This window comes from Carassius auratus, chromosome 42, assembly GCF_003368295.1.
Source record: "Carassius auratus strain Wakin chromosome 42, ASM336829v1, whole genome shotgun sequence".
Taxonomy (NCBI): Eukaryota; Metazoa; Chordata; class Actinopteri; order Cypriniformes; family Cyprinidae; genus Carassius; species Carassius auratus.
In genome coordinates, this window is record NC_039284.1 from 11,044,318 (window position 1) to 11,067,233 (window position 22,916).

General features: G+C 35.8%; 1 protein-coding gene across 4 annotated transcripts; it reads right to left on the bottom strand.

Annotated features, from left to right (window-relative positions):
* Position 1: 1 nt before the first annotated feature.
* Positions 2–22,749, bottom strand: LOC113060633 (protein EFR3 homolog B-like). Of its 4 annotated transcripts, none has more exons than XM_026229715.1 (22): positions 22,624–22,749; positions 16,410–16,486; positions 15,167–15,294; positions 14,901–15,051; positions 12,277–12,398; positions 9,032–9,181; positions 8,477–8,602; positions 8,014–8,092; positions 7,476–7,611; positions 7,044–7,205; positions 6,701–6,812; positions 6,458–6,509; positions 6,159–6,331; positions 4,827–5,064; positions 4,421–4,549; positions 4,243–4,310; positions 3,772–3,899; positions 3,496–3,587; positions 3,334–3,382; positions 1,859–1,962; positions 1,668–1,717; positions 2–1,463 (listed from the first exon to the last, which is right to left on the bottom strand). In XM_026229715.1, exons 1-22 carry the CDS (start codon positions 22,721–22,723, stop codon positions 1,364–1,366), a joined length of 2,526 nt encoding a protein of 841 aa, XP_026085500.1. In that variant the 5' UTR covers positions 22,724–22,749; the 3' UTR covers positions 2–1,363. The 4 variants fall into 4 exon arrangements, with proteins under 4 accessions (XP_026085500.1, XP_026085499.1, XP_026085501.1 ...); XM_026229714.1 differs by having other exon boundaries at positions 1,859–1,965; XM_026229716.1 differs by having other exon boundaries at positions 1,859–1,965; positions 22,627–22,723.
* Positions 22,750–22,916: the final 167 nt, after the last annotated feature.

Sequence of the window (22,916 nt, forward strand, 5' to 3'; positions counted from 1 at the left end):
AAAAAAAAAAAAAAAAAAAAAATATGGTGGACCTGTTTTAATGTGGAACTGGAACAATATGACATGACAGATAACACACCATAACATTTTAGACAAGAACACATTAATATGAAATTAACACAACATGAAGTATTTTTCAGCATATACCACATTTACAGTACACAGTGAGCTTTAAAGTGCTGCATTTAAATCCAGGATAACAAAATCTTGATGTAAACTTGAAATTATTTATAAATTTAAGTACAATAGAAGAATTGTTACTGTACAAGTGACAAATGAAACACACAAATTATAAAAAAAATAAAAAATAAAAAAGGGGGTAGATCCCTTTAGACCCTTAAGGTAGTGTCTGAAATGATGTGATCACATTTGCTGGCAAAATGTCATTACCTCAACAGAATTTCCTGTGAGATGGCATGCATTGACCAACAGGAAGCTGCTTGGTTTGAAAGTGAATATAGCTAAATTCTAATAGGAATACACACAATCTGGAATCTGAGCCAAGGGCAAAAGATTTTCCAAAGCAGATTTCACAATGGGTTCAAGATGGCCATGCAATTCAAGGGAAACCTGCTTGGTTTGAAAGCTATTTCTGTGTGTACTGTGGTTTATACATCATAACCCCTCCTCGTATGAAACTGCAGCGATAAGAGTATAATGAATAATGATACAGGTCTGACTTCACTATGTGAATGTAACACATTTACTTTCTTACACACAGTGACATTAAGCCATCAGTTCTGACTGGAATACTGCAATGAGCTAAACTACAAACTAAGTATTTACTGTACGCTTCCTCAGCTTCTACCCAAAAGGTTTTATTTTTTTAAATTCAATAATTATTGCTTTAAATACAGCTGTTATTGCAGCATGTAGAAACGGTTTAAACATGCGATCAAAGCTTGTACTTAGTTAAACTGTCCATACCAACACACACACAGACACAAAACAACGTCGTTTTTGGAAACACATCTGGGGCATTTTTGGACACATTTCCTTAACTTAAGATACAAAATTTAAGGCAGCTTTACTCTTTAGTTGTACAAGAAAACCAATCACTTGCTCTGAACAACAGACTACACTTACACAGTAACCTGATTCTGCTCTCTAAGCTATCAGACAAGATACGATCATTTGTCGATAAATTCTGGACTTCTTCATCTAGACTACGTTTTTAAGTGCATATAGTATAACCAACATATGGTATATTCTCTTGCTTTATTGGCATAAATAGACTTCAGGATAAAGTACAGCCTTAATCCTTATCTAAAGTCAGATATTACACTAGAGAACACGGTTTGAAAAGGAACGATTATAGTGGGATGAAAACAGCTGTATGTGGTGACTAGGGCTCCTGGGTCTCTCAGTATACACAGAGGTCTGGAAACTGCATTTCATAGACTGGTATGGAGTGGCTCCGGCCGTGACCGTTTCCCACAGAGCCAGACGGACTCGGTGGAGGCCTATCCAACAGAGAGAGAGAGAGAGAGAGAGAAAAACAGATGGAACAAGTGTCAATCATATGAGACAGACAATTCAGCCCTTTTCCACTGTAGTGGTTTCCTACTCTACGATATTACTTAAAATATTTGTACTTTATGCACAGCTGAATGATTAGCTAAGCTAATTTATAAAATGTTACAGAAAACTGTTTTTATATTATGTACCTGATTGTGATTTCGAAGATTTGGTTGAGTTTACTCTGCAACAGGGAAGCCTAGAGAGAAACAGTACAAGCAGACAGTTCATGCACAAAGTAAAAAGATGCAAACAGATGTAGGAGCTGAACAGAAGAGCTGTGTTTGTGCTGTGTGATGATAAAATTAGAGTGTGTATGCTAGCTAGACGTTGGACTCACCCTGGCCCCACAGTGGGCTGCGATCTCCTCAAACGGGGCGGTCTGAAACCGCTCCACCACCTGCCTTCTGCGCTCTCTCTCCTGCTCATCCACATTCACGCTGTCTACTGAACAAACACACACACACACACACACACACACAAACAAACACAGGTGAATCTGTGCTAGGTGACATAGACCAGCCTAGAAAATGTCCCTTTCAAATTTTCAATTTAAGTTAAATTTATGGATATTGCTACTATCAATATTTTTTTTTAGTACCATGTCTTCTCCAGTCATTTGTGATTACTGAATAAGAATGATTGAAAACATTTTTTTATAGAGATCATTAATCAGAGGGACAGTTCTGCGCCAATACTATAACTACACTATAAAAGTCAATATAACAAATGACTTAAAAATGACAGTAACGTAAGTTTGGGGTTGGTAAGATTATTATTTTTTTCTTCATGTTTTAAAATGATGTCTTAAATACAGTAATATTGTGATATAATAAAAATACAATTTACAATAAATGCTTTCAAATTTTAATATATTTAATTGTTTTTAAATTTGTATTCTGTATTTTCAGCTGCCATTACTCCAGTCTTCAATGTCAATACTTTTTCAGGATCCTTTTGTGCATATACAGAATAGAATATATTATATATATGATATAAAATACACACACATATACTTACTGACCTCAAACTTTTGAACGGAAGTGTATGTACAATGGGTCTCATTCATGAAACATGCGTAAATATACGAGTAAATATCTGAGTGATTTGCGCGTAAAGAGAACTTTCCGAAAACTCTTCTCCTGATTCACAAAAACTTCGTAAACGTCAGATGTGATAGTGAAATGTGTGTGTGTGTTAATGAATTCCAATCAGTCATAAATGGGACGCGCATGCACGCTCACTCTCAATTACCATAAATCCTGCCTATTAAATCCGACTGACAACTATATATGAGCATCATATTATGACACCAAACGAAGGATTTCAACATGTCTTTCTCAGCTGCAGAAATTGAAGTTTTATTATCAGAAGTTCATTCAAAACGCCACATTTTATTTTCAAGCGTACTAGTGGCGTATCAGGTCATAAAAAAGGAAGTTTGGCAGCATATTGCAGATCCTATTACTGGCTCTCATAAAAAAAGTTAAAAGAAAAACCGTATGTAATTAATATATATAATATTTTTTTCAAAATGCTGTGTAAATATGTACCCGATTAAGGTGAATTAAAATGCAGCCGTATTAATGAGCAAAACGTTCAGACGTTAAACGCACTATTTACACGTTGCTGGGAGCAGGTGTAGATTTCTTTCGTACCAACTAACATTTGGAAAATATGAACGTTTTAATGAATCCGAAAATTTACGCCAAAACCACTTTACACGCGATTTACACAAAAATTCGTTCTGCTCGTGTTTCATGAATGAGACCCACTGTTAGTATGCAAGGATACTCTCAAATCATGCAGACTTACCAATGGCTTGTTTAAGAGTTTCAAATGTTATCTGCTCTGCTGTGGATCTCTGTAAAGACACCGAACATAGGTAAAAAAATAAATACAGCTGATAGTAGTTAGGATTCTAAAACGTGGACACACATTTGCTGACACAGTGTAGTGAAGACGAGGATGTTTCACCTGCTCTTTCTCTGGACTGTTTCTGGACTCCATCTCTAACTGCAGGGACACAGTGTCTCCAATACTCTTCCTCTTGGACAGTCTGTCTTCATCTATGAAAATATTATTTTCATAAAGTACTGTGTTATGGAGAATTCCAGAAACAAAGCTCAGCTGTAATATAGCATTTAAATGTGAAATGCCCTCACTGAATGTGTCTAATGGAATATAACTGTATCAAAAATACGACAGGGCATCCCATTTCATTGTATTTCAAGCTCAAGCTCAGGGTCAGACCTGTGATCTGTGGGATGTATGCAGTGGCCAGTCTCTCTGTGTTGTATCCGCTGCCACCCAGTATCTCTGCTATCTTAGTCTGCGCAAACAGCACCTCTCCCTCCACCTTCTCCAGCTTCTCCGGGATCCTGAAAGAAAAAGAGGCTAAAGATATTCTTCCGCTTTATATGGGTGCACTTTTCTGAGCTAGCAGAAACCAGGCGAATACGAGATCTCTGAATGTGTTGTTGGTTTAATGCCTTTCATAACCATTTGCTCGGCACATAACAGTTGAAAATTTCCCCGGGACGATGTTATAGTGCACTGAAAGACACTGAACTGAGTAAAAACTGTAGAGTATGTTCTCTACCCAGTATATACGTTTGTAAGAACTGAGACAGAACTATGCATTTCTGTTGGTTTATTAGTGTGAACCACGGCAGAAAAGCTGTGTGGAAGTTTTACACTTATGGTTGTTTGAACAGTTCTTACTCTGAGCTCTCAACAAGAACATTCTCTGGCAGCAGGAAAGGAGCAAGTTTCTTTCTTGACTCAATCACCTGTGGAAAAAAAATACAGAGAGACAGAAAGATAGATAGATCTATATATACAGTATATAGATTCACAAACAGAAATATAAATGGATCGACAGAAGGATGAACGGACAGACCTCATGGACGTGTTGGCAGAAGGTAGGCACAGTGGTCAGCTGACTGATGAGGTTCAGGTACACAGCTGACAGAGCGTGAATGGCACAGCGGGTATAAACAGGAAGATCCTCTTCAGTCAAGGCCAGGTCCTGAAAAAAGGACACATCAGGGGAAATGAAAAAAAGTCTGAGAACTATTGTTATTGTACTGACACTTTTATGACTTATAGTCACTTGACACTTTTATGACATATAGTTGATTATTATACAGTGAGTCCTTGAGCATAATGTAAAGAGATGGCAAGTAAAGGTTGTCCTGTGCTAGGTTTATTAATTAACATATATCATTATGCTGTCCCTATGTGTCCATTGGCATATTTATTCAGCCCCACAGCCATGTACGAATCATAGAGGTGAGAGAAATGACCTGTAATGCCAAAGCCAGTCGGATCAGGTCCACCACCACCTCCTCATTGGCCAGCTCCACACAGATCAAGCCCAGCAGTGTATAAAGAGACTCAAAATGCCGCTGGACGCTGCTCTCCTCTTTGCAGGCTAGGTAAATGTGGCGGTATAGCCTGTGGCTGTGTTTCTTCATGAACAGGTTATCCTGCCTGGAGCACTTGTCTACTTTCAGCTTCAGTACTGCGATATCGGAGATAATTCTGTTGAAAACGATAGCAGAATGCACGGTCAAATCTTCTGTCAGGTGACTCTCAGGGACCTACTGTAGCAAAACACTTTGTGCTATTAAATAATATCAATTTTTAAAACATATATAAGAGTAATTCATACTGTGAAATGTATGATAGCACGAAATACAATTTTAAACAAGCTATTTTAAGCATGGTATTACAATATATTAACACAGGCCATCTTTAAGGGTCATCTGGCCATCATTTTAATCATTATTTATGGTTTATGAATTACAATACTATGGTAAATGTGAAGTGTTTTGTCAGGTAAACTGTAAATGTTATTTTTGTTGAAAATTATTAATACTATTTCAGGTTTCAAAAATACGTTACTTTGCATTTCTTTGTAATTGTAAATATATATATATATATATATATATATATATATATATATATATATATATATATATATATATAATTATTTATATAAATAATTGTTTAATATATATAAAAACTTGAAATAATTTTGAGAGGCACTACAACAACAACATGTTCCTTCCATATTTCATAGCGTTAAAGCTGCAGTAGGTAACTTTTGTAAAAATATATTTTTTTCATATTTGTTAAACCTGTCATTATGTCCTGACAGTAGAATATGAGACAGATAATCTGTGAAAAAAATCAAGCTCTGGCTCCTCCCAGTGGTCCTATTGCCATTTGCAGAAAGTCATCCGCTCCCGGTAAGAAACAACCAATCAGAGCTGCGGTCCATAACTTTGTTTTTTGTTCAAAATGTAGAAAAATGTATATAATAAGTGAGTACACCATGAATCCATGAACCGTGTTTTTAGCTTGTCCTGAATCACTAGGGTGCACCTATAATAAGTGTTTATATTCAGACTATTTTAGATTGCTTCGGGGGCACCGCGGCGGAGTAACCCAGTACCTTTGTGATTCTTCATAGACATAAACAGAGAGAAGTAGCTTCGGCTACGATGTTCTTCAGCAAGACGCAAGCAGTTCTGTTTATTAACCGCTAGAGCGTCAAAAGTTACCTACCGCAGCTTTAATCATTTATCAAGAGGTAAATTGTAGATTGCTCGATTTTGTCAGTGCATGCCGACCTGACAGGGGAGAATTTGTGCCGGTTGTCATGGCGATCAATGATGCCGATGAGGATGTCAAGGACGAGGAGACGGATCTCTGCATCTTCCATCAAAGTGAAGGACAAGAGAGGCTCCAGGAATGAGGTGGGAAGGGCTGTCAAAATGTTGGTAGACTGGAATCCTGCTGTTACCTAAAAGAGTCAGAGGCACACAAGACCATCAGAGGGTTTCGACTGCATCCGCAACTGTGGATATCATGGAAACAGACGGAGTAAATGGCCTCCGCGTGAGATCATGACTGACACAAACCAGCTCACCTGCAGCAGAGACTTTAGCAGCATAACCTGAATCATCCTACTGCCCTCAAGCCTGAAAACAGAAACAGACACTTACTGACAAAACACAAGTTTCTTGCTACATTAGCGTTTATCTCATTAAAAGCTTGCTATGTTAGCGTTTATGCTAACTTCCTCAGCAAATTTGCATTTCTTCTTGGGCCAGCTGAAAATACAGCGTAAACATGTCTTATTGATAGAATCTAGGTTGTAACCCTGTCTCACCCAGTGTTGGCTGAGCCCAGAGCCGGATACATGCCTGGCACAGGAATTTTACCGATGATGAACAACATGACTTCAGAGCGCTGGTAGGGGGGCAGTGTGTTTGAAAATGAGCCTGAAAACAAAGAAACACAGAGGAATAATGCACAGCTGATAAATCTTTTTAAATACTGAGATAAAATTGTTATAATTTGAGGAATGAAAATGTGGGCTGATATGAAACTGAGCACAGCTATGTAGGAAATCTGAGACAAGCCAGTTATACAGTTTAGCCACGGTCATTTTATGAAAATATCTGACCGCCACGACTGCAGGGTTTCCTCACAAACATTCAGTGTTCACCCACCGACAGTTTTGATGACGGCCTCTTGCAGCTGTCTCTCCTCGTGTACTTTAATGACCTTGGAGCCCATGTTTGCAAAAGAGTCGTAGGATCCTGTGAGCTCGTAGTCCACACTGAGTCTGAGCTGCTTCAGTAGAGTATTAAACACTTCCAGTACTGTGGGTCCTGTGAGGCGGTACGGCACAGAGTCAAAACTGCATTAAGGAACACCGTCGATGCGTATGATTACTAGTGTATCAAATCTAATTATTTGTCAAACATATAAACACTGATACATTTGAAATAAGAAGTGTGTATATCACTTTTCTTCTGAAAGAAAACGATAATAACAAAAAACAAAAAAGGACAAGTATTATCAGACATTAATCATTTAAAGTGCTCGTCTGCTGAGATGGTTTTAGTGCTCCCTCTAATGGTCTAAAGATGATCTGGTACCTATGGATCCACTGGCCTCTATTACAGCTGCCTCTGAGATCACCTCCACTATCCCAGCACGCACTCGGGCTGAATTCTTACTGTTGGCATCCAAGTGGCCCAACAGCTGCTGAATCACCAGATGTGAATGTTGGGACTGAGGAGGAACAGTAGACGAGTTAATATTACCTGTAGTAACACTGATGAACAAACATCTATTATAAATATATATATATATATATATATATATATATATATATATAAAGAAATTTTATAATGTGGAAACAATAAGAATTCATTAATACATTTATGAGATTTTTAACTCCAACTGTTGGGCTGATGAGATAGTTTGTAGAAAATATGTAATAATGCAAATATAAAAATAGTTTCACTAGTGTTCTGAGACATTCAAAGTTAAGATATTCTAAAGATGTTTAAATATGTCCTCAAACACATAATTATTTAGTAGCAATAGGCCATGCTCCTCAAAAGTGTGTCTTGCATTGTATTTTGTGTTATACTTTTACACAGAAATATCAGCACAGTTGTTTGCATCTACCTGAATGGAGTACATAATGATTTTGAAACAGCGGACTGCAAATGTTTTGCTCTCCCAAAGTGAATGGTTATCCAGGTGCCTGGAAATAAGTGAATTAATGATTAGCTTCAGCAAACAGAACTAAAGCAGTAAAGAACAGGCAAAGGAAGTCAAAAAATACACTGGCGTAACAGACACTACAGTTACTTTTACTGTGTAGATTGTTTCAGGCTAACAATGAGGACAACTTATTTAATTATTTTTCTTCATTCCCTTCATTCAAATGCTATATTTCGAATGCCCCTAATGGAAACTATATACTAAAATGTATTTGAAATACATTTATTTCATGCTAAGTTTACCACCTTTACATATTTTTGTACTTAAAAATACTCTGCAATTTTAGTACACTAAACTGGTGTCCTTAATGTGTCTCTGTGCGCTGTCCTCTAGTGTTTAATCAGGGTAGTGCATAAACACTCACATGAGCACAGGTTTCACAGCGTTCTTGATGTTGCCGTAGGCCGCTCGTCCTAGCAGCTCTCGAAAGCATCTCTCTGTCAGCTCCACTGGACTCTCCTTGTCCTTCTCTGTCTCTGGGGAAGGAGACCTATCAATAGGAATCAAAACCAGAAGACACACATAAACCAGGGCTGAATCAATAGGCCGATTGTTGTTGGTCAGCTGTTTCCACAGAGGTGAAGATGTGAAGAGTTTTATGGTTCTGAGTTCATAGTTCAGCTCAGATTTCATGGTCTGCTTCTGACCCTCGGGCTTTGGGTTCATTAGGTTTACAGCAGTAAAGCAGCTTCTAGAAAAAAGACTTTCTTATTACACCTCATTTGTATTCAGTCTACTGTTATATCACACTTGTCATTAGCATTCGATTAGGAGTTCATTAGGTTATCACACAGACTGGCTAATAGCTATTAGCAAGATGCTGTTTCTCTGAAAGAAATTCTCACTTCCATTAGACTAAAAAGTGTCAACTTATCTTCATGTGTGATTGTGTGTACGAGAGTGTAAGTGTGTTTCAGACCTCTCTACGCCTTCTTCCTGTTGGAGGTTGAACAAGAGAGATGGCACGATTTTGTCCATGTGTTGAGGCTCCCAGATATTTGCCTGCAGTTCATCATTGACAGTTTTCCTCACCACCCCCTGAAGACCCCTGATCCCTGCCATACGAATCCTTACACACACACACACACACACACAACCCAGACATAATTCAGTCACATTTATGAGACATGGATTTATATATTGCTATTTTTATTAATGTGCACAGCATGGCGCAATTCTGATGCATGAATTATTAAATCATAAAGGAAAAAAAATCCTTTTATATCTAAAGCCGATTTAATTTCAAGGCAAAATCTCTCTCTCACACACACACACACACACACACATGGACATGGATGTGCACATATTCATGCATTTCCTTTTTGAATATCCCAATTGCTATATTTATACAAAGCCTTGATGTTCCCAGTAAATCTTATAATTATAAATAATACTGTTTAATTAATTGCTTATTAATTCAACATTCTTATTATTCATAATATAATTTCATATTGGTATCATTATAATATTATAATATATTTATCTTCAAGTCTAAGAAATTAAAATAAGATTAATATGTAATTACTCTTGTGAAAAAAATATATATATTCTAAGTTCCTGGTGTATGGAGCCAGAAGAGTCTCAATAAAGATAAATGCACACACTACATTCACATATGCACACACAGGATTCATAGATGCACACACATGATTCATAAATACACACACAAGATGCACAATTGCGCCAAAAATTCACAAATGCACACACAAAATTTAAAAAGCACAGAAGATTCACAAATGCATACAAAATTCAGAAATGCACACAAAAATCAGAAATACACACACAATTCAGAAATGCAAACAACATTTACAAATGCACTCAAGATTCACAAATGCACAGAACAAGATTCACAAATGCACAGGACAAGATTCAGAAATGTATTTCTGATGCACACACACATATATCTTGATTCACAAACTGCTTGCGGTCTGTGAACTTCACTGCATTTGTGTGTGAATTTTGAGACTCCCCTGACTTGGCTCGACACACAAATGCTTTTTTTTAAACAGGGAATGATCAGCAACCAATCAGATATCTCCCTTCTTTTAGCCAATCACAAGAATGCACCCCATGTGGGGGGATTGTTTACTTATAAGCCAATCACATGAACGTGTTCACACAGCAATTGTATTAAATTGTATGAAAATACAGATGTTTAGATTACAATTCAGGTTTATTTTTTATTATTTTTTACTAAATATAAATTTAAAAATGTCTCAATACATATAGCCCAGTGACTGCAGAAAAAAAGTTAACCATGGATTCATAAATTTGCAATAGGCAATTATTTCATTTTATTGAAATATTTTAATGAAAGTAAAAAAAAAAAAAATGTTTAAACCTTTATGAATATTTAAATATATCTAAATATTCTTTTGGATGCAATATAGAAGTCACTTTAATTATAATATTCAGTCCCTACATGAAGAGAGAGTCAGTGGTCCGCTGCGAGAGGAAAGTGGCTCTCTGGCTGCGAAAAGTGGGTCTCCGGCTGTCGTTCGCTTAGGAAAGTGAGTTGATCGCTGCGTGAGGAAAGTGAATCGTTCGCTCAACTTCGCTGCTTGAGGAAAGTGAATCGTTCGCTGAGGAAAGTGAGTCGCTCGCTGGGAGAGGAAAGTGAGTCGTTCGCTGCGTGACTCGTGAGGAAAGTGAATCGTTCGCTGAGGAAAGTGAGTCGCTCGCTGGGTGAGGAAAGTGAGTCGTTCGCTGCGTGTCTCGTGAGGTAAGTGAGTCGCTCACTGGGTGAGGAAAGTGAGTCGTTCGCTGCGTGACTCATGAGGATAGTGAGTCGTTCGCTGCGCAAAGTGGGTTGCTGGCTGCGCAAAGTGAGTCGCCGGCTGTGTGAGGTAAGTGAGTCGTTCGCTGAGGAAAGTGAGTCGTTCGCTGCGTGAGGAAAGTGAGTCGTTCGCTGATTGGCTTATAAGTAAACAATCCCCCACGTGGGGTGCATTCTTGTGATTGGCTAAAAGAAGGGAGATATCTGATTGGTTGCAGATCATTCCCTGTTTAAAAAAAGGCATTTGTGTGTCGAGCCAAGTCAAGGGAGTCTCAAAATTCACACACAAATGCAGTGAAGTTCACAGACCGCAAGCATTTTGTATATCAAGATATATGTGTGTGTGCATCAGAAATACATTTCTGAATCTTGTCCTGTGCATTTGTGAATCTTGAGTGCATTTGTAAATGTTGTTTGCATTTCTAAATTGTGTGTGTATTTCTGAATTTTGTGTGCATTTCTGAATTTTGTATGCATTTGTAAATCTTCTGTGCTTTTTAAATTTTGTGTGTGCATTTGTGTATCCTGTGTGTGTATTTATGAATTATGTGTGTGCATGTATGAATCCTATGTGTGCATATGTGACTGTAGTGTGTGCATTTATCTTTATTGAGACTCTTCTGGCTCCATACTGGTGCTCCATCACTCTTGACAGAAATGTTGTACATATGTTGTAAAAAAAAACAAAAAAAAAAAACAATGACATTTAAAAAGGACAGTCATACAGTATATATATATGTGTGTGTGTGTGTGTGTGTATATATATATTGAATTGCACATATATTTTCCATCCATTTGGATTACACAGTTTTAACATAAGCAATAGAGACTTGAACATATAAGGTCAAATGTAGTCATTATTAAAGTGATATCTATTGATTCTACAGCTTATTTATATTAAATATTATCTGTTTATATTAAAATTCATTTAAAATTAATACATTTTAATTTTGTTTATTAGTACTATTACAGAAATCTTACCTGTTTCTTTTACTTTTTATTTTCAACTGACAAATATGCATAAGATGAACACTTCAGCATAGGGACAAATTCTCACTATTAACTTCTTGCTTATCATGCTGCATGCATATTACCAGCATATTCCGTTTATTAGTACTTATAAATCACATATTCTATGTGACCATATAATAAATCCTTAATCCTAAACAATATAACCTAACAACCACCTTACTAACTAGTAAGCATTAAATATGAGTTTACTGACACAAAACTTGTAGTTAATTGTTAGTTAATAATAAGAGCTGGACTTTAAAATAAAGTGTGAATCATTATACTTTATGGTTTATGTTAAAATACAAAAAAAAATATTCAACATTCATAATTTTGGGTGTAATAATAATTTGAAAAAAATGGAATGAGGTGCTCACTTTGTGCGAATATCTGGATCCTCGTAACTGGAATGGCACATCTCACTGAAGCGTGAGACAAAGAAATCGTAGCTACGATGGTATGACGGTGTGTCCTCCTCTATGTTCGCAAACTTCACAAACTTAAAGAGAAAGAGCAGAAAAAATATAGAAAGACCTGTCACATATTTTACGGCTAATGAGTGTGAGGTATGGTTTGCTAAGAGTTGGGTTACGGTTAGGTGTAATGTTAAATGTTAATTAAATGCATGTACTTTAAATGTAATTACAATGACCCAACATGAACATAATGTACATAATGTATATATATATATATATATATATATATATATATATATATATATATATATATATATATATATATATATATTAGGGATGCACGATCATGAATTTTCATTGCCAATTCTGATACCAATTTTTTTTTATCTTTAAGCAACAAACAAGAAAGAAGGAAAGTATGCAGAAACAATGTTTATTTGGTATTTAATATGCCAAACTGGCTTTTGGCTTTTGAAAACAATAACCATAACCATCTGAAATTAACGGCACTAACTTCACAGTAAGTAGTAGGGGTGCTCCAATCACGATCGGCCGATCGTTAATGCGCATCTCGTCAGTAAAGCCGGTTCTCTAATCAGCGGTTAATTCCATCAGGTGCGTGATTTCACATAGAGCAGCTGTTACTACAGAGAGCCATTGTTAATAGAGAAGCTGCGCAAATCCACTTCATTTTTTAGCGTTTTTTGCCGCATCTTCTCAGTTAACAACGGCGAGATGCGCATTAACGATCGGCCGATCGTGATCGGAGCACCCCTAGTAAGTAGCCTACATTCAGTACAAACATAGATGGTACAGACATCAGCATTTAGCTTTTGTTTTTGAAATGGGTTGAAACTACATAGAACTGGCCTTAAATAAAAGATTAACTGTAACCATGTGAAATTAAAGGCAATAACTGCATAGTTCTACAATCCAAACAACAAAATCAACACACATTCAATAAGATGTCTTTAAATCAGTATTTGTTTTAGTTTTTAAATTTGGTTTTAAATTTAAAAAAGGTTTACCAGTGAGACTAAATAAAAGTATGCTATATAAATACATTTTTCCAAAATGTTAAAATCAAATAATGCGAATAAAACAAAGATGCAAAGTATTTCATTCAACCAATTAAAAAAAAAAATGATGATTCACATCTATATTTTTTTACTTGAGCCAGTGAAAAATAAATAACTATTGTCTCGAGTAAAAAAATATAGATGTGAATCATTACCCTACAATTTTTTAATTGCTACAGCAGGTGATTTTTAAATCAAATTAAGTCAATGTTATATTAAGGTAAAATAAAAATAATCGTCCTGTACAGGACTGACGTTTACTTATGGCTTTTCAAACGTGTATGCAAGTTCTACTGAAAAAAAAAAAAAAAAAAAAGCATTTCGGTTTTGTCACAGTTTAGTCTGCTTCGTTTCTCATCCAACACGTGAGAAATTGAGCTAAACATCCCTTCACTGTCTCCTATTGTGCAGGGCATGGACAGGTACAGTACGCTCGCACAACTTCAGTGCGCAGGAAAGACTCTTATTTTGTGCGCTAGTACACCAACGGCTGATCGTTTCCTGCTATATGTGCCTCAGACAGGTAGCTCTGCACTTCCAGTGATGAACGGCTGCACGTATCCTGCGCACAGATTTCGAAATACTTCCACACAAATGATATAGCGAATGATTACAATGTATTATGTGCACGCGGGTGAATTTCTGGAAAAATCGGCCGAAAAAAGACCAAAAACCGATTATGGCCAGTCAACCGGTACATCCCTAATATATATATTGTGTGTGTCTCACATGGTTTTTGCCATAAACTATTGTTAATTACTGGCTGCCAAGAACATGAAACTATAAAAATTCAAGGGGCATTAAGAAGCAAAAAAACCAATATTGCAGAAGACTGATTACGCAAATTAGTGGGCGTATGCAGTACTACTGACCACACTACCACACCAACACAAAACCTACAGAGAGAACCTTCACGCTTTTAAGCTCAGATGAAGACACTGCATAACCCATACATTCTGTAAAAATGCAAACATCTTTCAACATTTATTGGCAACACAGTTTAAGCCCTGCCCCATCTGGCCTCTGTCTATGAAAGTAATCTCTTATTAATCTTATATTTCAGAAGCATCAGATGTGAGCGGTTTTGAACTTGAGAACTCTATATATTCTCATAAGCAATTGAGTTGGGCTGGTGCTAAGCTTTCAGGGACCATGTTGAAGTTTCACATTACTGTACAGAGGATAAATTCATCTTTGTTTTAAAAGCTTGTCATGTAAAAGGAAATAACATTAGCTGGAATGGCATTATACTGAATGAAGAGGGCCTGTGTATTTCAGGTACACGTTAGGGTCTGACACGAAGTAATGGAATAAGTGCAATATTTAAATACAGAACTAATAAAACAAAGTAAAGGTCCATATAAAAAGTTCAAAGTTTCAAAGACGCCCGACTCAAGCGAGATTTATCTAGTGATCATTTTCACATGGCATTCTAAATCTGTAACTACATCTATAGGGTCTGTAAGTGAATTTGACTAGAGAGTAAAGGCAGTAAATTCCACTCACTGAGTTAGTGCCCAGGATCTGTAAATTGGGTTTGTCTGCCTCCAGCAGCTTGCGCACCATAGTAAGGAAACTCTCCACAAAAAGGTTTATAGTCTGACAGTGACAGGCCATCAGTAGCTGGTCCAAAGCCTCCATAGCAATACAAACATACCTGTGAGACACAAACATGATATTGCACAGTGATGACCACAGATTATTATAGCAGGTATAAATCACAGAGCCGGACAGAAACAATCACTGCCCTTTCTTCCAATTTTAGTTTTTACCCATATCTATGCCGGGCAACGTCTCTGGATAGTCTCTCTGACAGGTAGGCACCGATACGGTCTAGTTTCTCCGGAGCGGACAAGGCATAAAAAGTAAGCTTCTCCATGTTAGCTTTCACCAAACCATCCTTTACACAAAAAGACAAGACAGCAGACAGACAGACAGAGAGCAAGAGAACATTGCAAAGAGAGAACATTAGAGAAAGACATAAAAAGATTGATTTTAAACTTTCCTCTACTAAAAAAGAATTGTACATCGATTATTATAACCTTACAGTTACATGGTGTAATACGAGACGAATTTTTTTTTTTTTTTTTTATTTAATTTTTGCATGCTTTTTAATGTGTTACTTGTCACTTCTTTGTAATTATTTGTACAAATTTCTTAGCATATTCAGTTGTTTCAAAATAAATCCTACATCCAACGTAGGGCTGCACAATTAAGGCAAAAATCATAATTGTCGATTATTCCCTTGAGATTATAATTGTGATTATTAATTACGATTATCACAATTTACATTGAATGATGTTTATGCCATTGTTTGATGCAACTGCATGCTGTATTTTGATATGAAAATAAACAAGCTGAAAACACTAACTTTTAGTGCTTTTCTATAGTATTAAGTCTCAAATGTCAACTATCGGATTAGTTTCTTCTTTAAATAATAAAAAAGTTAAAAATATGAACGGTATTACAATGTTATACTGAAACTAAAATTTTAAAAAATGAGAAAATTCCTTAGGATAACATGTAAAAAGAAAAAAATGCATCTTAAGCACGTAGAATAACAAAAGTGGACTTTGAACAAATTAATTGCTGCTATGACCGATTACGTAATTGTGGCATCCATAATTGTAATCGCGATTAGAAATTCGATTCATTAATGAGTACTTAGAAAGCTAAAGATGAAAATGTATGTATACGTTGCAAGACATTAAACAAACGCACACACACACACCTTTTTATTTCTTAAACAAGTTTAAAATACAATGTATAAATTATTTGTTTTCTCTAATATTTTCCAACCCTAAATATAAAAATCTCTGAAACAGACAAACTAGTCTGTAAAAACAGATGAATGCAGTCAGGTGAGCATGCAGCAGATCTGTCACAGTGGTTCTAAAACGAATGAATGTCACTGAAAGCCTGCATTGCATTGATCACTGATGACTGATAACCACTCCAAACCTAGTGAAGCATCCCTTTCTCTGGCTCAGCGGCTTTTATTTCCTCTGACCTTACCTCAGGGTCCTCCGGAAAGATGTTATCCACCAGCCTCTTGTAACGGGGTCTTAGGGCCCCACAGCATCCACAAACACCTGAAACAATGGGAGAAAGTGAATTAGACCGGCAGTAATACAAAAGAAGACCTTAACACAATAACTGAGCACACAAGGACAGAAATAATATACGTGAAGGAAAAGGAAGTTTGGAAGGTTATCTCTCCAGACCCCTTTGTTTACCTCATCTATATGTAGGGCAGTATTGATCAAGAGTCTTTGTAATTATACTCAAGGTGAGGTTTATTTATTGCATCGACACATTAAATAAAGTAGACCCGTGTGCTGTAATCTAGTAAGTGAGGCCAGTCGATTCAGGGGAAAGGCATTCATCTGTATTTAGGAAACGTCTGCAGCTTGGTGTGCCAGTTAAATGGATTTGAAAAGAATCTGTTGAAAGCATTTAGAATTGTTTTGGTTTTAAGAAACTTATTCAGACATATAAAGAAACACACTGTAAATCACAGGGGAAAGTGGTAACAAGGATAATTCATCGGTTGTCATCAATTTGATGCAAATGATTTCAGGAGAATAACAAAATTTTAATTTTAAAATAAGATTGAATATGTTCACACTAGGTAATATGAACTCTGATAAACATCGGCTTTTATTTAATTAAATATTTAGAATTTTCTCTTTTTTTTGTATTTAATGATTTATTATTTTAAATCAACTTTTATTTTTACATTTTCAGTTTACATTTACATTTACATTTGAGTCATTATGTTTTATTTTTTATCTATTTTTAGTCCTGTTTCTATTTAGCTTTAAATTATTTCTAAGTTTTAATTTTATTAATTTTAGCACTGTAACCTAAACTTATTTAATTCATTTGATTGCCAAGGCAACATTTTTTTTGTTTTTCATCTAATATTTACATTTTATTTCAGCTTAATATCAGTGACCGAAAATAAATTGAATATATATATTTTTTTAGTTAACAATAGCAACACTTAGGTTAATTTTCATAACCTTATCTGTAAGCTGTAGGTATACTCAACTCCATCCATCTATACTCTATAACTGTACACCATCCATTTTAAACATATTTTTTATTTAATATTATTATTTTTTTTATATAATTATACATGTGTTTTAATTAGTTCATACTAACTGAAAGGGGCTACATGGAATATATGTTATCTTAAAAATGTATAATTCACACATTTAGGACAATTTAAGCAACCTGCAGGAAGTTTAAATGTGATTACAATTGTGAAAAACCTGACCAGTCACTGCATCTAAAATACACACTTCTCCTGCTTATACATTCATATAACTATTAAACTAAAATACTGATGCTGATTAAAAACTGTTCATATCCATGTGTTCTGTCAACTATCCAATTAAAACTCCACAAGCATGGTTTTTCAGACACACACAGACCCCTTTCTGGGTGGATGAGTCCGAGGCAGCACCTTGGTAGGACCCCTGGGAAGGACAAGGCTGTTTACACCATTACCATAGAGAAAGAGCTTTGTCATGGAGGAAAGTAAACAAACCAGGGCAAGTGGAGCGATCAGACAGCAGCGTTCAACCACCCACACAGAACTGACACAGGCTTTTCATTCTAGTCAACAAATATTAACGATCAGATCACACACAATATATACTAGTGTGTATAGAGCAGACAGATATTAAACTATATCAGTAAGAGCATCAGTCTACAAAACTCACTCATATTTGTATTTTAAATGCACCACCAAGTTCAGCATAGGTTTATTTACTCAAGCCTGCTATCCGACTAGCTACTGTCAAGCTGCCGTACACCAAGAGTGTGATTGGCAATTACACTGCGATTGGATGGATGGGAGAGGAGCTGGAGTGTGAGTCACACATTGGCCTTCCTGCTAGTGTTTTGACACATCAGCGTGACACCTCTACGCCTAAAGCAACTGAAGCAGAAGCGAAAGAAAAAAAAAACCCTGACAGTCGACACTGAAAATTTCCACCCACACACTCAAGACTGCAGTGAATCCTCTCACGCTCGCCCAGTTTTCACTCCTAGAGTGATGTGCAATGTGCAATCACTTAAAACTGACAAACAATCAGCCACGCACACGTACATGGTATTGAATGATAGCCATCTCTTGCAAAATAATATATATATATATATATATATATATATATATATATATATATATATATAAAATACAAAATGAATAAATAAATAATAATAATAAATATTTTATTTAACTATTTGTAATAAAAATAATACTACAAATAAAAGTGTTTTTGTTTTATTTATTTATTATATTTTAATATTTATAATTTGTTTTATATTATATTTTATCAGTTAATAAAGATCAAAATTGAATAAACTGATTCAAACTAGTAAAACAACAGTGCATTAAAACAATAAATGTATTATTATTATTATTATTATTTAATTGTTGTCATTTTTTTAACTAGTTGCTTAGTCTAGCTCAGTTTCCAGGGAGTTAATTATGATCAAGTGTAAAGAGTGAATTCTCCTCAAATATGTTGGAGCTTCTGCCAAATGCATGAATGTACTGTCAATAAATCATTAGGCAATTTTAAGAGAAGTAGGAGACAAAAAATAAATAGTAAACATTTACATTTAAGAGATTTGCAAGAAATCAAAATGATCTGGCCCGAGCATTTGTGCTCCTAATACCGAAGATCTTGATAATCATTCCTTCAACATAATCATAAGTATATAGCATGAAGTAAATATCAAGTTTATAAATCCAAACTCCATACAAGAGCAGCAACATGAACTGGTTTACTAGTACTGTATTAGCTAAGCGCTTTCTGATTCTTCTCAGACAGGGTAGTAACAGTTCCCTCTGGTTTACAACCCTCATAATTCTCTTATGGCTGTGTACTCCCTCTATCATTCACCCGGCACAATCAACTGACACCGACTAAGCACATAGGCAAGAATATGTGCTTTTAGATTTATTATTTTTACTTGCTATATCAGAATGCTGTACATCTAATGACAACGTTAATAAATACATGTTAACATGTTACACTCAGAAAGCAAAAACAACTAAATAATTTACACCAGGAGTGTGTTATCAACACTAGGGAAGTAAGTGCATACTTTGTTGCCAGGAACAACTCTCATTGTGGACACGCACCTCTACCATCTGCATACGCTGCAAAACAAAGACTATAGCTGGCACTGGGACAAAGAAGATTATGTCATAATAAAGAACTAGTCGTGCTGGGATGTACTACTATGGCTGATATGATATCCTCCAAGCTGGCATAGGCATACTAGAAGACATCCAGCTTTAACGGGGCTTTACATAACACACAACTCACTATGCATGTGAATGAATCAAACTCAGTATGGAAAATCAATCTTTCCGAAACACAGACGCCGGGCACCGTCTCTCTCGTCATGACGCAGTCACTCTAAATACATTTCCCCTGAATTGTGAGAGCTTCTTGAAATGACTGCTATATTTAGCACATTAGCCATCACAGATGCCATATCCCTTCAGATTGCCCAAAACGGGACAAAATATTAAAGAGACTCAATCTCATACGTTGGTGTCACTGGGGAAAAGCAGAAATACAGAAAGGGAACTTCGAACAATGTAATCTATATATTTACTTCTTTAACCTGGTCACTGTGAGCTCTACTTCCATGTGCATCTAGTAGTTCATCTAAAACTATCATTTGCATACTCAGGACTCTGTATGAGAACAATGTCGTGCCTTTTTGAAGAAGCTTTAGGATATAGTTCAATTGTTTTTGTATTGCTTATAAAACATTACATATCACCCCCCAAAATAGTTTGCAGTTGAGGACAAAATGTCAATCTAAATAACATGCAGTAAGGGTCCAAATATCAGAAAATATATTGAAAACTGGTGGTAAAAAATCTCATTTAAACTCGGATCAACACTAAAAAGTAGGATTAAGAAAAAATAAAATAAAATAAAATAAAATAAAATAAAAATAAATGTTCATGACATACTAATGATCTAAAATTTAGGGTTCTGTAAGTTTTTTTTTAATGTTTTTAAAAGAAATCTCTTATGCTGATCAAGGATGCATTTATTTGATCACAAACACAGTAGAAAAAGATAATGCTGTAAAGTATTATTATAACTTTAAATAACTAATGTCTTTTTAATATATTTAAAAATGCAGTTTACTCCAGCGCAAAAGCTTTATTTTCCAGGCAAAGCTGTATTTTTTAGCAGTCATTACTGCAGACTTTAGCTTCACATCATCCTTCAGAAATCATTCTAATATACTGATCTGCTGCTTACGAAACCTTTCTCAATACTATTCAATGTTAAAAACAGTTAATAATTTTTGTAGAAACCATGTTATATATATATATATATATATATATATATAGAATCAATATAAACACACACACACAAATCAGTTTTTGTTATTCTAGCCTACTGGAAAAAATATTAAACTGTATGTCATTGCTGATTAAATAAATCTTTTGAACTCAGATGCATAGCATAATAGATCAGCATATGGAGCTGACTTAATCTCAAAAAGCAGTTTTTTCCTAGCATGAGTGGAGAAATCTGGCTGGAAAAATTCTCAGGCTGTTAAAAATGCAATCGATCTGGTTTTGAAGTGCTAAAGCCAGTCATCTCGAAGGCATCCACGCTGTGAGAAATCAAAGCCCCAGCCTGACTGCCTGTAGTTTGTTTGAAACATCCTCAACATGCTGGTCAGATGAAATAATATGAATACAGCAGGAAATATTATATGTGTACATGCATTAGAGTAAATAAATGAATGTTGCAGTAAATCTGTGTGTTTTAGTAGTGTGTTTGAGTATTCGGCGCAAAGTAGTGTGGATGAAGCTAACCGGTAATGCCTGAAATCAAATAAGCACAATAAACAGAGCACAGCTGCAATACTGCATGCAATCTGTTGCTTCAGCATCATTCTACTGTCACTGCCATGATCTCCTGTGATGCACATGAAGCTTTCCTTCCTAAACACATGCAGGGATTTATCATTTAGACACAAAATCACGCACTCACACAATTGCCCTTACCGTACATTGATGGAAAACCTGATGAAATTCTCTGTTCTTTGCCTAAAGCCTCTTTCTCTGTCACATAGCCAGAGAGAGAGGGAGAGAGAGAGAGAGAGAGAGACACGCTCTCACAGACACTCAATCACACATGCACGCTCTCATACAGCGCATGTGACCGGGCTCCAATGACCTTGGATTTTCCAAACAATGCGGCACAGCTTTCCCTCTGTCTGGAACAATGCTGGTTTAACACACAGGTGCACACACACACACACACGCATACGAATACGAATACACACTCACACACACTCCTGCTCACATGCAGCCCCTCCTCAGCCAAGATGAATACACTCACACACCTCCTGACCATTTAACAATGAGAAAGGCAGAGAGGGAGGGAGATGAGGAGGGCGTTAGAGAGATGGAGAGTGTGAAGACACAGGATGAGAGAGGGAAGGAATCAATTGGTGCAGCCATGCGTCAGTCAACTAACCCCGCCTCCTGTTGCCCACTCTAGTAGTGTTTGATTGTTGGCTGTTATTTTCTGTTGTCTTTTTTGTTTTTAAAAATGAATAAAACATGCATTTTTTTTTTTTGACTGCTATAAAGAGAGTCTAATAAAACATTGATTTTTTTTGTCTAGAGGTTTTAATATTTAATCTAGTTTAAAAAGAAAAATGAATATTTTGTACAGAAGGAAATTCAGTTTTGAATTGTTAATTTATAATGCATGTTGTTTAAGTTTTACTATTATGTCCTATTTTTAGCAACAAAAACATAATAATAATAATAAATCCTAATTTAAAAGAAATCTAAATCTACATCAGGATAGTACAGTGCATTTTCTTGTCTGGCCTGGGAGAAGCTCTAGCGTCTGATCCATGGCATGTGGAAACGGCTCAGTGTTTAATCTGAACGTGTTTCAGTTTTTAGACACGCAGCTGGAATTGTTCATTAAAAAACATTAGAGATGGTTGATTAGCAGCATATTACCAAATACCATTAATATTTTTTGCAGTTGCTAAATGTTGTATGAGCATTCCTATATCAATAATTCATGGATTAAATTAATAATAGTCAGGCTATTTCAAAACATCAAATGTAATCAAAGTGCTATAAATGAAAACAATAGCATGGAGAAAAAGAAGAAGAAAAAATTGTATAGCCTAAAAATTAGCTTACCACCTCCGACTTGATGGTCCAACAGTTTACTGCAATCCACGAGTAGTCGTCTTGAAAAATCTGGAACACCTGAAATATTTGGAAAACTTGGAAGTTGCATCTTCTTGACTATTCTCACCAGAATAACTAATGAGACTATCTATACTTTTATATCCACATCTATATCTGAATCCTTTTTGGAAAGTCATGGGAGTACTTGACTGTTTTTTAGAGCTGTAAAGTTACATCCACTGTTGGCTGTGTATGTTAATGAGAGTCTAAAACCACCTCCTTTCCTTCCTGCCTATTGGTTT